Source organism: Polypterus senegalus, chromosome 3, assembly GCF_016835505.1.
Source record: "Polypterus senegalus isolate Bchr_013 chromosome 3, ASM1683550v1, whole genome shotgun sequence".
NCBI classification, from domain to species: domain Eukaryota; kingdom Metazoa; phylum Chordata; class Cladistia; order Polypteriformes; family Polypteridae; genus Polypterus; species Polypterus senegalus.
The window spans coordinates 67,264,514-67,277,517 of NC_053156.1; the positions used below are offsets into that span (position 1 = coordinate 67,264,514).

The 13,004-nt window shown below is 36.1% G+C and overlaps 2 protein-coding genes across 3 annotated transcripts in view; one reads left to right on the forward strand and one right to left on the reverse strand.

The window, feature by feature from the left end:
- Positions 1-493: 493 nt before the first annotated feature.
- Positions 494-9,671, reverse strand: cnpy4 (canopy FGF signaling regulator 4). The gene is made up of 6 exons (XM_039747429.1): positions 9,486-9,671; positions 2,998-3,124; positions 2,807-2,903; positions 2,595-2,717; positions 2,373-2,490; positions 494-1,533 (listed from the first exon to the last, which is right to left on the reverse strand). The coding sequence occupies exons 1-6, from the start codon at positions 9,571-9,573 to the stop codon at positions 1,394-1,396; spliced, it is 693 nt and encodes a 230-aa protein (XP_039603363.1). The 5' UTR covers positions 9,574-9,671; the 3' UTR covers positions 494-1,393.
- An 80-nt stretch (positions 9,672-9,751) lies between these two features.
- The window catches only part of taf6 (TAF6 RNA polymerase II, TATA box binding protein (TBP)-associated factor), a 37,340-nt gene continuing 34,087 nt past the window's right edge, over positions 9,752-13,004 (forward strand). The window contains exons 1-2 of one of the 2 annotated variants that reach the window (XM_039747427.1): positions 9,752-10,109; positions 11,129-11,325. In XM_039747427.1, coding sequence (XP_039603361.1) covers positions 11,170-11,325 — 156 coding nt within the window. In that variant the 5' untranslated portion in view covers positions 9,752-10,109; positions 11,129-11,169. The other variant, XM_039747428.1, reaches the window with a different exon arrangement.

The following is a 13,004-nucleotide window of genomic DNA, read 5'->3' on the forward strand; positions in this document are numbered from 1 at the left end:
TATAGTGGGTTAGATAATGGATGGATGATTAAAGGAAGAACTTACATTTATGAAGTCATTTAGAACAGTGGATCCCAGCTATTAATTTACAATGAATTGTACAAAATACTTGAAAATTTCTTAAAGAAACAATTTGCACTAAAATTAGAAACATAGACACATCAAAATTTACAGTAAAGTAAAAAGAGAAGATTGCATAATTAATTGTCTTTGTATGCATTTCCCAAAATGGGAAACTGCTTATTGTTTTTTTTAATGCTACCAGTAAAGCAACCTTTTTAACATTTATTTGAGGAAAATGAACCAGTATATATATTTAAGCATGTCTGCTAATTGTGATTTTACAATATAAAATCTGTTAGACATTTCTGAATGAATGCAATGAAAACACAACATGAAAGATATAAAGTATGTTTATTTATTTACTATGTTAACTAAATGTATGTACTATGTTAACTAAAAGCCTACCACAAAATATTTGAAAGGACTCTGCTTTATCAGAAAAAAAAACTTTTATTTTAAAACAGATTTTACTAGCTAAATGCAAGGTCACAATCCAATTGTGTGTAACACTTTAACCAGAGTGCAAAAAATGTTTTTTATTAGCCTTAGACTAAACATAAAACAGAATACAAAATAGCACCTAAGAACCGGAGCAGTGAATTAATTTTTGTCTGCTTCTCAGCATACAATAAAGCAATAATAACCTACTCCATTAGTATTTTATATATATATATATATATATATATATATAATAATAATAATAATAATAATAATTAGAGATTGCAAAATTGGCCTGGAAAGGCTTGGATTATGACGATCAATGAACAGTTGAACTGCCAATTTAGTTCTCCAAGAACATATTGACAAAGCATGTGTTAGCTGTATGAACAACTGAATGAGACTTCTCGACAATGGGGAAATACGGAGGATGATAATTACAAGCCATCGCATGCACTGCATTCATGTTTTATACAATATGTTGCACACTACATGAATCACTGCGACCATGGGGTGACGACTTGTAGAGATAATGAACATCCACAGTGACCGTAACAACCTCTGCTATGGGCATCCTGCCATCACTGAACTCCTGGAACACCCTAGTCTGTATGGAAAACAACAATGATCAGGAAGCTTTAGTTGCATGGGTAAACCGGAATTCAGGAAGGTAATTTATGAAGAAGTGAATAAATGTATGAAATTTGAAAGAAAAAAAAAAACCCTCAGATTTGAGTCACTTGGCCATTGAGGGTATATAACAGGTAAGGAATATGGCTAACACTATAATAAGAAAGGTAGCACAACAAAACACATGCTATTCTTAGACCAGTGCTGCCGTAGTTCATCAAAACTCCAAGAGAATTCATGTCATTAGTACCATTTCTTGCCATCACAATTCCCCCATACTTCGGAGATTATCTGCCATACTTTCTTCTTCTAGCTCTTTTGATGCTCCTTCTGAGTTTTTCTGTGGTTTACTTTGTTCTTCTTTTTTCCCAGGGTCACCCTTCCATACCTCTTTTAGACACTCTGAAAAGGAAAAAATAAGAACATATTTATTTACTATAAAGTTACAAACTGCATGCTGTTCAAAAAACATGTGGACTCTGTGTATGATATTCAAGTTTCCATGCTAAGCAGACAGTACTTGGGCATTTTAGCACTGACATAAAGGTTACTGGGAACAGATTAAATATTTTTACTTACAGCTGCTGTTATCACAAGTCTTGTGGACATCAGATTTACTTAAACACAGATGTGGTAATTCACTACACCCAACCAATGTGTTCCTATTGAATAATTTAACAATCCACCCATGGAAGGTTAGAATTCATTCCTTTTCTGGTCATCAAAGACTCACAGAATATGTGAGAAAATTCAAAATGAGCTTCAGAGGATTATTTCTTAATTAAAAAAAAGTTTTGCAGAATGACACAGCTCAGACTTGTACAAACTGGCCGAGCTACACAGTGTGTTTGTTCACTCAATGTAATAAATTTGACTTCTAACTTCACTAAATATTTTGTTTCTCGCCTTTCATGGTGGACACACTGCCAACGGGCTTTATAAATGCATTTTCTCTTTCTCTTACTTGAGTTTGATTCCTTCACTTCAAGGTCATGATAGCACCAAATGCAAGACTCAAGCCAGTACTGCATGGGGTTTAAACCTGTGCCAGGGTGCAGACACTTACACACCCATACTCGCTCATGCCAGGTCAATTTACGGTTTCAATTTAACATGTGCATCTTTGTACATCTAATTACAGACAGTATGTGATCTTATTTTGAAGATGTACAAAATGTGTTGCCTCCCTATGCTAGGAGGTAAACTTCTCTCACAAGGTCAAATGCACACAGCATACTCACCCTGGTCACTATTCTTTAGAACATGCTTCTGACAGAGAAATGCCTCCAGGCACTGGTCTTGGTGGTTAAAGTACCAGTCCTCTACCACTTCCTCGTAGATTTCCAGCATTGTTTCACACTATCAGAGGATATGTCAACAATTAAATTTGTTTTGAAAACAATTTAAGCATGACACAAGTTAGTGCTCTTCAGTATTTGGACTTGCCGTTTTCAACCCTGTACCTGCTTCTTCATGTCAGACACTTCAACAGATGGCTCGTCCCACAACTCATAGGGAATTCCAAGGTCCACCTTTACACCTTTGTGTACCAAATTCTTCAGAGTGGCCATTGTTTCACTGGTGCCCTGGGCAGCAGAAGCAGGGAGACATTAGGAACAGGCTATTTGTCAATGCAGGCCCACCCATTCACTTCCACATTGTATATACTGCACACCTTGGCATACCGCAAGCTGCCTGGTCTTTCTGCATGAACACTGTACTCAAGGATCCCCTGGCATATGTTGTCAATGGCTTCTGCAAGACGAGTCTCCCTGTGCAAACAAGTTAGCCGTTAGAACTCTAAGATGCATGAGCTCCAGTGTAACTTGTACACATTCCCAACCAGTATCTGTCGCAGATACTTACGAGGTATTGTACTTGATTTTGCGCTTGCGATTCCCAGAGTCCAGCACCTCTCCGAGCTCGAGGACCTCTTTTGAGCGGCTAGTCTTTGTCAAAGCAGACTGCAGTTCAGCTGTCAAGTACTTGCACACTGTAGAGAAGGAAGGCCCATTGATAAGTAACACAATACTGCTGGGGACACAATGGCTTTAACCATGGTTAACTGTAATCTACTAATTGCAACCCCAGTCATTACACTTGCCCATAAGTTATTGTTAAAGGCTCAGAGGATTACGACTTAATTTTTTACATTGATTTCAATATATAAAAGGGGTAAGTGAAGTCTGTTTCAAATATAGCAACTATGACAGTCATCTCAGTTAATCATCTACTTATAGCAACAGATGTCCTAAATCAGCCGCACCATTTATCTCACATACTCATATTGAATAAACAGTATTTGAAAAAGTGTCAATTTGTAAAAATAAGGAATTTGCAGTTTCAAAAAATACAGCATGGCGGGAAAAATCTGTCACAGGAACACAGCTATTATTTCTAATAAAAATAGAAATACAGAAAAATAAAGGAAAAACAAACAGCACCCTAAATTCTGTGAATAGATAATTATATTAATTTATGAGCAGATAGAAATTATTTATTTGAATCATGTAGCTCAAATCACTGAATGAAATTGTCTCTTTCACAATCAATGGGGTCCTTTTCCAACCATTTACATCTTATTGAATCAGTACAATTCACTCCAGTGTTTGTTTAGTTGTTTGTCTCCTGCATCCATGAAGAATAATAGATGTATCTGAATGGAACACAACAACAGAGTAGAGTGCTAAGTTGTCTTTTGAATTTTCAGGGGTCATGGAAGTATCTTAAAATAGTTTTTTATTCCTAAGCTTTCGATTCCTGTCAGGAATCTTCATCAGAAGACAAAGATTAGACGTACAGGAATCTAAGGTAATATACAGCAACTAAGGAGGGGAGGATAGGTGGATGTGGTGGGGTTCAGCGGGTGTTGGTCATAAAGTCCAATTTCAATTTCAAGCCTGCATATGTTGGGTTCATGTCCAAATGTCTGTTAATGGTGTTTTCATTGGATTCGAAAGTCAAAAGCTTAGGAATAAACAACTATTTAAAGATGCGCGATTCATTGTCTCCCTTTGTGGACTTCCAGCTACAAATATACATACCGTACCACAGACCTTCACTTCCATAATATATATATATATATATATATATATATATATATATATATATATATATATATATATATATATATATATACACACACACACACACAGTATATACAGGTATATATATATATATATAGCTGTTTCCAGAAGTGGAGGTTAAAATTTAAAATACACATCTATGTATACAGATGATACACATATCCCCTGTGTTTATGATAGCCACACATCTGACTCACTGTATGAAAGTTATAACTGGTAGGTGAGAATCATGGTGAACTATGAACAACTGAGCTGCCAATATAGCCACCAAGAATGCCTTGATGAGGGATTTGCTTAGTTCTATAAACAAATGAGCGTCTACTGGAGCGTTATCCTTGTTTTCAATGAGTCCACTGATGTGAGAAAGAGAGACAGTACTGACAACAATATCTGTAGGCCACTTAGTAAAATAACATAAAGTAAGGTGTGTGCAACATCCTGTCACTTCAACACACATGTTGCACCCTAAACCAATTACTGAGAAACACTTTTGGCAATAGGTTGAGGACTTAGAGAGGTGACAAACATCCACAGCAACCATGACAATCTCTGCTACTGGTCATGTGCCATCTCTGCTTTCAACTGAATTAGACAAAAGTCTGGACTGCCATTTGTGTGGGATGAGTCATGTTCTATAAAATGTCCATTTTAACTCGTCAGACTCCTTCCGATATCTCTTAACATTTAGAATGATGCGAAGAACATAGGGCCTCTTAAAACAGTGTGCTAATCTTTCCATCTAGCCATCATTTGCAGAGGTTTTCAACTTTAAGATCAAGAACAGCCATACCTCTCAAGGCAGCATTTTGTTTATAATAGGAACAACAGTGTGCAAGCTTACTAGAGGCCACAATAACTCACAGAAGGACAATTTAGGATTGAGAATGAATTTAACACACAAGTCCTTGGGATATGGAGGGGGAACTGAAGCACCAGGTGTATACATTAAAATTTTTAATCACAAACAAGGAATACCTTGTGGGAAAAGATACAATACCACTAACATCTGAATAGGTACTTGTATGCTCAGAATGATTATCTTTCTTAACTAATAATCGCAGAGGGTACAGACCTATAAATACCTGGGAGTGCAGCTGAATGATAAATTGGACTGGACTGCCAATACTGATGCTCTGTGCAAGAGAGGACAGAGCCGACTATACTTCCTTAGGAGGCCGGCATCCTTCAACATCTGCTATAAGATGCTGCAGATGTTCTATCAGACGGTTGTGGCGAGTGCCCTCTTCTACGCGTTGGTGTGCTGGGGAGGCAGCATAAAGAAGAAGGACGCCTCACGCCTGGACAAACTGGTGAGGAAAGCAGGCTCTATTTTAGGCACGGAGCTGGACAGTTTGACATCCGTGGCAGAGCGACGGGCACTGAGCAGGCTCCTGTCAATCATGGAGAATCCACTGCATCCACTGAACAGGATCATCTCCAGACAGAGGAGCAGCTTCAGCGACAGACTGCTGTCACTGTCCTGCTTCACTGACAAACTGAGGAGATCGTTCCTCCCCCACATTATGTGACTCTTCAATTCCACCCGGGGGGGGGGTAAACGTTAACATTATACAAAGTTATTGTCTGTTTTACCTGCATTTTTATCGCTCTTTAATTTAATATTGTTTTTTTATCAGTATGCTGCTGCTGAAGTATGTGCATTTCCCCTTGGGATTAATAAAGTATCTATCTATCTAAATATTAAAACAGTAAATTCTAAATGTAGACCAGATATTTTATTATAGATTGGACATATGTTCAGACTGAAGAGGCTTGGCATAGGGTTTTATTTCTTATGGGTTCTTGTTCACATAGGTATGCTAGGAAACAAGGTACAAGACAATTAACAAAGCAGTCACTTAAAATTAAAACTGTGAATATAATGGTAGGATTGCATAAAGGAAAAACAAAAGTCATAATTAAAAATACTTGTTCAATCATTGTGACAATAAAGTTTGGACAAAGAAAACTGAGTTATTTTTATGAAATTCAGAGTATGATTAAGAAATTAAATTTTAGGAGGAAATTATAGAAGGAAAGAAGTATTATATATTGGTCACAATGACCTGAATTATGTAGGCATTTGCAAAAAGTGCATTTATCCTGAAACAATGAAGCATACACTGATGGAACGTACCAATTACGAGGATCAAAGACAATATCTCATTGATAAATTGTTATCTTTGGGCATTTGCAAAAAAATGCATTTATACTGAAACAGTGAAACATATGCTGATGGAATGTGCCAAGTATGAGGATCAAAGACAACATTATTGATAAATTGGGATCTTTATGAAATTAGCAATATACTATGGAAATTAGGTTTGGTCAGTGTTTTCAATATAACATATCTAAGTATTTAATTGATTTTTTAAAAACCCTGGACTTTTTGATATGGCATCCCTCCTTTCTCTACTCTGAGACTTACAGTACACTTCCTGAATCTATGCTTCACACTCCTACTCAGTAGGATGCAGTAATGCACCTTACATTGATTTACCAACAGCTAATAAAAATTGGATGAATAAGGAGTCATTGCATATTTCTTTGTATTTAATAACAATACAAAGCACAATATAACAATAATGGCACATATTATTTACAAAGTGAGAATAAAATAATGAAATATAGAAAAAAAGAAAGAACATAGGAACACAATCGTTTTTTATGAAAGGAAATAAAGAATAGCTTAACTTTTATAAATGTAATAATAATTTAATAATTTTCCTAAATTACTGTCTGTATAAATGAATAATTCAACTGTAATACACCACTAGTCGAGCCCTGAGTTCCAGCCAACAATGCCTTCTTTCTGTCCCCTGTGCCAGGCTGAAGTCACGTGGGGATCAAGCATTTCAATCTGTTGCTTCCAGACTGTGGAACAGTCTCCCTCCTGCACTGAGATCAGTGCAATCAGTTGAACAGTTTAAAGCCCAGCTTTAGACAAGCTTTTGTTAGTATATTTTTACTTTATTTTCTTCTTATTATAACTTTTGTTTTTTTATTTTATTGTATAGCACTTTGTGATGCCTGTCTGAGAAAACCGCTTTATAAATAAATTTTACTTACTTACTGTATTGACTTTCATACTAATAGAAAAAAATATATAGAATTCTATAAAGCTTGAATTCTTTCAATCCAAAAATATTTGGAAACAACCAATAGTGTACATTGTTCCAAAAGATCATTAGTAAATTTACATGCATAAAACAGATGATCTTTTGTTTCAAAATCTTTATTACAAAAGGTATAAAAATTACAATCCAACACAAATCTCTTGTCTTGAAAATTATCTAGAAGAATATATACCTGTAAGAATTTTGAAATGGATTTCCTTCAATTTTGGTGTTACTGGAAATGATTTTCTGTGTCATTGATTATCTGAAAAACTGAATTTGTTAAATTAAAAATGAAATAATGAATCAATAGAAATAATAATTTTCAGAATTATGGTATTTGAAAAGTTGAGGCCAATGAAGTCATGCCCAGTGCCCCCACACAAAAAGCTTCTGAAGACATGCAGTGGAACTGAAAGCATTTTATGAAGCATTATAGGGTATCACTAATATTTACTGAATTGTTTACACTCAATTAATATATTACACTTCAAACAGAAATCTTCATACAGCATTTGGTTACCTCTCTAATCTAGGAAGTGCATAACTGTCCATATCCACTTTTTTTTAACTAATTCTTTATAAACAGTTTTTTTTCTAATCAACACATACCGGCAGTTCCATAGGATGGTGTTGTGAAGACTGAAATTATGTTTTTAGATTATTTTCAAATATAGTAATACTTATTGATGAAACTGTGACAATTTGACAGGCAGTCATTTTAAATCAGCATAACATCTTAGCTGGAAATTATATTAAAAAAATTATTTTGAATTAATTTTTGATAACATAAATTATTTTGATTCTTTAAAAAAAGCTCTTACCCAATTTACACTGAAAGTACCCTTAACACAGTCCATTTATCTGTGGCATGTAATTCTCTGTCTTTTTATTCTTTAACGCATTCTACTTTCCTTATGTAGTGATTGTAATCAAAATTAGCCTGGTTTACAGCTTTAATGGCTGTTTTAGGAAATACCAAATAGGCTGGATAAATAAATCTAATTTCCATTTTGTTAAACATACACAGCAGAAAATGGAGATGTCTCTTTGTGGCCAGGAATGATTTGCATTCATTCAAATTGCTCCGTGTTTTGAGATTTTTCTAACATATTACTAATTTATGGTTATTTGAGCTCTTCAAAACAAACAGATTTGACAGACATATGAGTTGGCTGCAGAGGGCAGTCTTTAATTGATAGCAGCTTACATTTTTTCAGGTTTACTTCCAAACCTGAGGCTTTAGAGATCTTGGGAATTTGTTCAATATTCTTCATAAATATTATTGTGTCAGCAGCAAACTCACCTAACGCTGTCAGTTTTGCAAAAACTGTTTTTTTTCATAACTGAAAGCAATTCTGTCACTATAATGAGTAGTAGAGAAACTGAACCCCATGTTTCACACCTTGATTAACTCTGAGGCACCATGCGATAAAGAACCCTATTTGTATGCTAATAAACCAATTTCACTACATTTACAATTTTTCCCAAATTTGAATAATTTTAATATACGTAACATAAACGGATGCTCTGACAAGCCAGGAACAAAATAAATCGTTATTTTTCGATTAGATCATTATTGACCAATAAATCGATTACCAGACGTATTATGAAGAAGTCGTCGCATATGGCACGCGGCACTTCAATATTTAAAAGTTACAAAGGCTTGACCTGTCAATCACAAGTATAGTACATGTTGACACATAAATGGCCCTTGTTCCGACCACATGGCCATTTCAGAATTGACAATAATATTTAAAGCCCATATCAATCGTTTTCTCATAAACTGATTGTATAATGGATTTATCTTAAAATGCCCAATATAAGTAAATGTGGGTGTGAGAGTGTGACTTGGGAATGCACTAGCGTCCCGTACAGGAAGTGTTCCGGGTCAGATCGACTGCAGTGCCAATAAGTATTAAGTGAAATAACCTGGTCCTAAAAACGTAAAAAATTAATTAACTGTAAAAAAAGGAGTGTTACTGGTATAACAGGAAAGAGTGTGACGTCTAAACAATTGACTAGCTCCACACGAGATAAAGTTTTGACGTAACTTCCGTGTGCGGACGGTCGTGCACCAGAAGTATTTTCTTAGGTGGACTGAAGTTCCTTTGACAAGTGTCATGTAGCGAACTTTCTGAGCGCTTCTTACCTTCGCACTTGTTAGGAATCCGCTCGTCCTCAGCCCATGTTGCAGGACACGCTACGCTCAAAACAAATAGCAAAAGTAATGACCCCATGCTGCTTCTTCAGAAATTTACTGAAACTTCACCCACGCCCCCTCCGCCACATATACAGAAAAATGTAGAGTAGCAACCGGCACGCATGCGCAGTCAAATCTCCATAGACCGACGGGCGTTTGAGAAAATTGCGCCTTGCGATTCAGGCATGACTAGTAGATGCTCGAAGCATTTGATAGGTCATGACAGATCAATTAATAAAAACATTAGAGTAAAAAAGATAACGGATTTAATCATCTAACAGAAGTTCTTCCAAAAAAACAAACTTAATATTTGATTTAATCATTAGTCGCATAACTTTGGTCATATTTCCTGTTTCGTGTCTAAGACATTTTAGTCCTTTTCCCTGCCCAGACCTGACAGCTTGTGCATACACAGTGAAGATGGCGCCGTTGGGAGAAGCTGGGCTGCACTGTACTGAGGGAGAGTGAGAGAAGACGGCTGACGGCGGGAGGGAAAGTGAGACAGGAGTCGAAACTGCGAGAACCTCGGGGAGCAAGAACGCTGCATTCGTCGGCGCTCCCACAAGGTGGAAGGTGTGTAGTCAACCTCAACTCCGATCCTGTCATCCAGTTTAATTGAAGATCGAACGGCCCGTTAACCCATCCGAATGGAGCGCACCCTCTGTGCTCCTCAAGGTGTGTTTATGGAAGCCTGATGAATGAAGCCAAGTGACACACATTATAGCACCGTTCTGCACGAGTTGTAAAGCTCAGTATTTGACAGGGGTTTGCTATGAAGTTTGCAGATGCAGCTTGGCAGCTCGCAGTGTTGTGTCAAGCTGGTGGTAGTATAACGCTTTATAGTGTTTAAATTAGGTAATACGCACCCTTGATAATACAACTGGAGATACCATTGTGGAGTGATTATTTGTTGATGATGTTCAATGACAGTTTGAGATGTACACCGCCTTGGTAGAATGTTAAATTTGTTCCTGCCGCATGTATACTGACAGGTCTTTGTTGGCAGTGTGGTCTAGTGGTCAAGACAGTGACACTGGACTTCAAACTTCACGGTTGACAATTCGGTTATTGTCTGCGAAACTCTGAGCATATGAAACAAGTTTTAAAGTAACCATCATTTTTAAGTCGCCTCAGAAAAAGACATCAGCCAATTGCAGCGATATTCAGAAGTAATGTTTTGGTGTACGACGATAGTGCGGTGGGTTTAATAACCTAAGCATTTAATATATGATGGTACCGGCGACAGTCTGTATAGTCCTTATTAAGAGATTTCATTAACATAATTATCAGAAAGTTTTTTTTTCCCCATTGGCTTATTTAGAATAGTTATACGTGTGTGTTTTTCTTGTGGATCTCATCGTGCTTGTTTAGTTTCATCATATTTTATGCGAATCTAACTTATTATTATACATGTAAATATAAGCATACAAGTGCCACTGAGTCCAAAAGGTTTTAATTGTACACCAAGTTTATTTATCCTACTGACTCACACACATATCCATTTCACACTTTTTCATTTTTATGTCAAACACACTTTATTGGGAATGCTGGTTCATGACCTTACATCTTTTGGTTTCAACTTTCTCATTCAGCTTGATGCTTCTCTGTCTGTGGGAGCTTTAGCCCAGTCACCATGGCCGAAGAAAAGAAGCAGAAGCTTACCAACACCCTCCTCCCCACAGAATCAATGAAGGCGATAGGGGAATCGATTGGATTGTCTCAGATGCAGGAGGAGACATGTCAAGTTCTGAGTGAGGAAGCCAGTTACAGAATAAAGGAGATTGCCCAGGTTAGTAACATTAACTGCATACAGTGAAATGTGGCTTAATTTAATGCTGACAGACATTTATGTGACCAAGTCTCATCAGTTAAGTTTTATTTGTTGAGCTTTGATTGAAAAGGTTGATTTCCTAGGGGTGTGACTTGTAACAATCACTGTAGTATATCCTTGGTGCAGAATTCACTTTTGCAGCAGAAGTTTTGGTGTATCTTGGATGCCTTGTGTGAGAAGTGCTTGCCTCCTTTTGTTTTTGTAGTGGTTTTTCATTTTGTTTCTAATGTATCTGCTTATTCTTGATACTTTTGTAACACTGGCATGTAAAATTTGAAAATATTGTTCATATATTGTACCGTTCTCCTCTAATTACATAGTGAAGGTTTCATGCAGTGGTCATATTTCTTGCATAGGAAAAAATCTCTGTGGCATACATTGTGCATGGCTTCATCATGCATATATTGTAGGCACTAACAGTGTCAGATGATGAGTAAATATCAACAGCAATACCTTTTATAATTGATATAGTAATCTGCATGCTTTTGTAATTATTGTCAATGATAAAAAGAAGAACAAATTATTTTAAATTTTATTGGCACATGCAAGAAATATATTAAAATTAAATACACTGAAAGTGAATGTCTTATTTTCCCTAATTTTCCTTTTACTATGTAGAATTTTCTGATTCTGCACTAAGCAACCTAATGTGCATTTAAAGGATGCAAAGTGAAATTTTATGTGCAACCTGGTGTGACAAATCAGTAAATGGAAAAAGTAACTATACATTCAGTTTAATTAATTAATAATAAAAACCTACCAGGTGTTGAATGGTGTGAAATATGTACAGTACATCTAGTATTCTAATGTACTGTACGACTATGAAGCTATAAACAAATTAGATTAGATGCAACTTTATTAATTGCATGGCAAAATTAAAAAAAAAGACTCTTTCTAAAAATACTGACGAATGTCAAATATGTCCATCCATCCATTATCCAACCCGCTATATCCTAAATACAGGGTCACGGGGGGTCTGCTGGAGCCAATCCCAGCCAACACAGGCTGCAAGGCAGGAAACAAACCGTGGGCAGGGCGCCAGCCCACCGCAAAATGTCAGATATGTGAAAATATTATATTGTGTGCTAGAATTAAGAGTCAACCATCCCTTAGGCTAAAAGGTATATTTATATATTGGTAGGAAACTAGCAAGGGACCTGCAGTACTTAACAGTAGACATGACACAATCCTTTGATGTGGTGATACGTCAAGTTCCTAGGGAATAATTCCCATTCTGGAATAATCTGGGATAAAAATATTTTTGCACTACAGAACAAGTAAGCCTCAAAGAAAGTATTTGGTAGAGACGTTAACATTGTCACACATGTGAAATATCCCCCATGAACTTGTCAAGACCAATATGTCACTTTTCCATGGTTTGACTTTTTTTTTTAACAAGATCTTTTAGGTGAAGAGTAGAATGTGGGCTAATATTTTGAATGACGTGGCTATGTATTTTTTCCAGTCATTTATCCATAGTTAATTTTTTTAGCAGTTTACTTACAATTTCAGTTCTGTTAATAGATGGATATTTCTTAAACTTTTATGATGCAGTGTGTTATTAAAATATTAGTTCAACTTTAGCTATAATAGTATATAAAGTTGATAAAATAAAAACTTAAGCATTATTTAAAATT

Excerpts from the sequence above, each read along its gene's own strand:
- cnpy4 (XM_039747429.1), bottom strand. The coding sequence starts at position 9,573 with ATGGGGTCATTACTTTTGCTATTTGTTTTGAGCGTAGCGTGTCCTGCA. Across the intron at positions 2,904-2,997 it reads AAAATCAAGTACAATACCTC|GGAGACTCGTCTTGCAGAAG; the intron begins GTAAGTATCTGC and ends TTGTTTGCACAG. Across the intron at positions 1,534-2,372 it reads TCTAAAGAATAGTGACCAGG|AGTGTCTAAAAGAGGTATGG; the intron begins GTGAGTATGCTG and ends TTTCCTTTTCAG.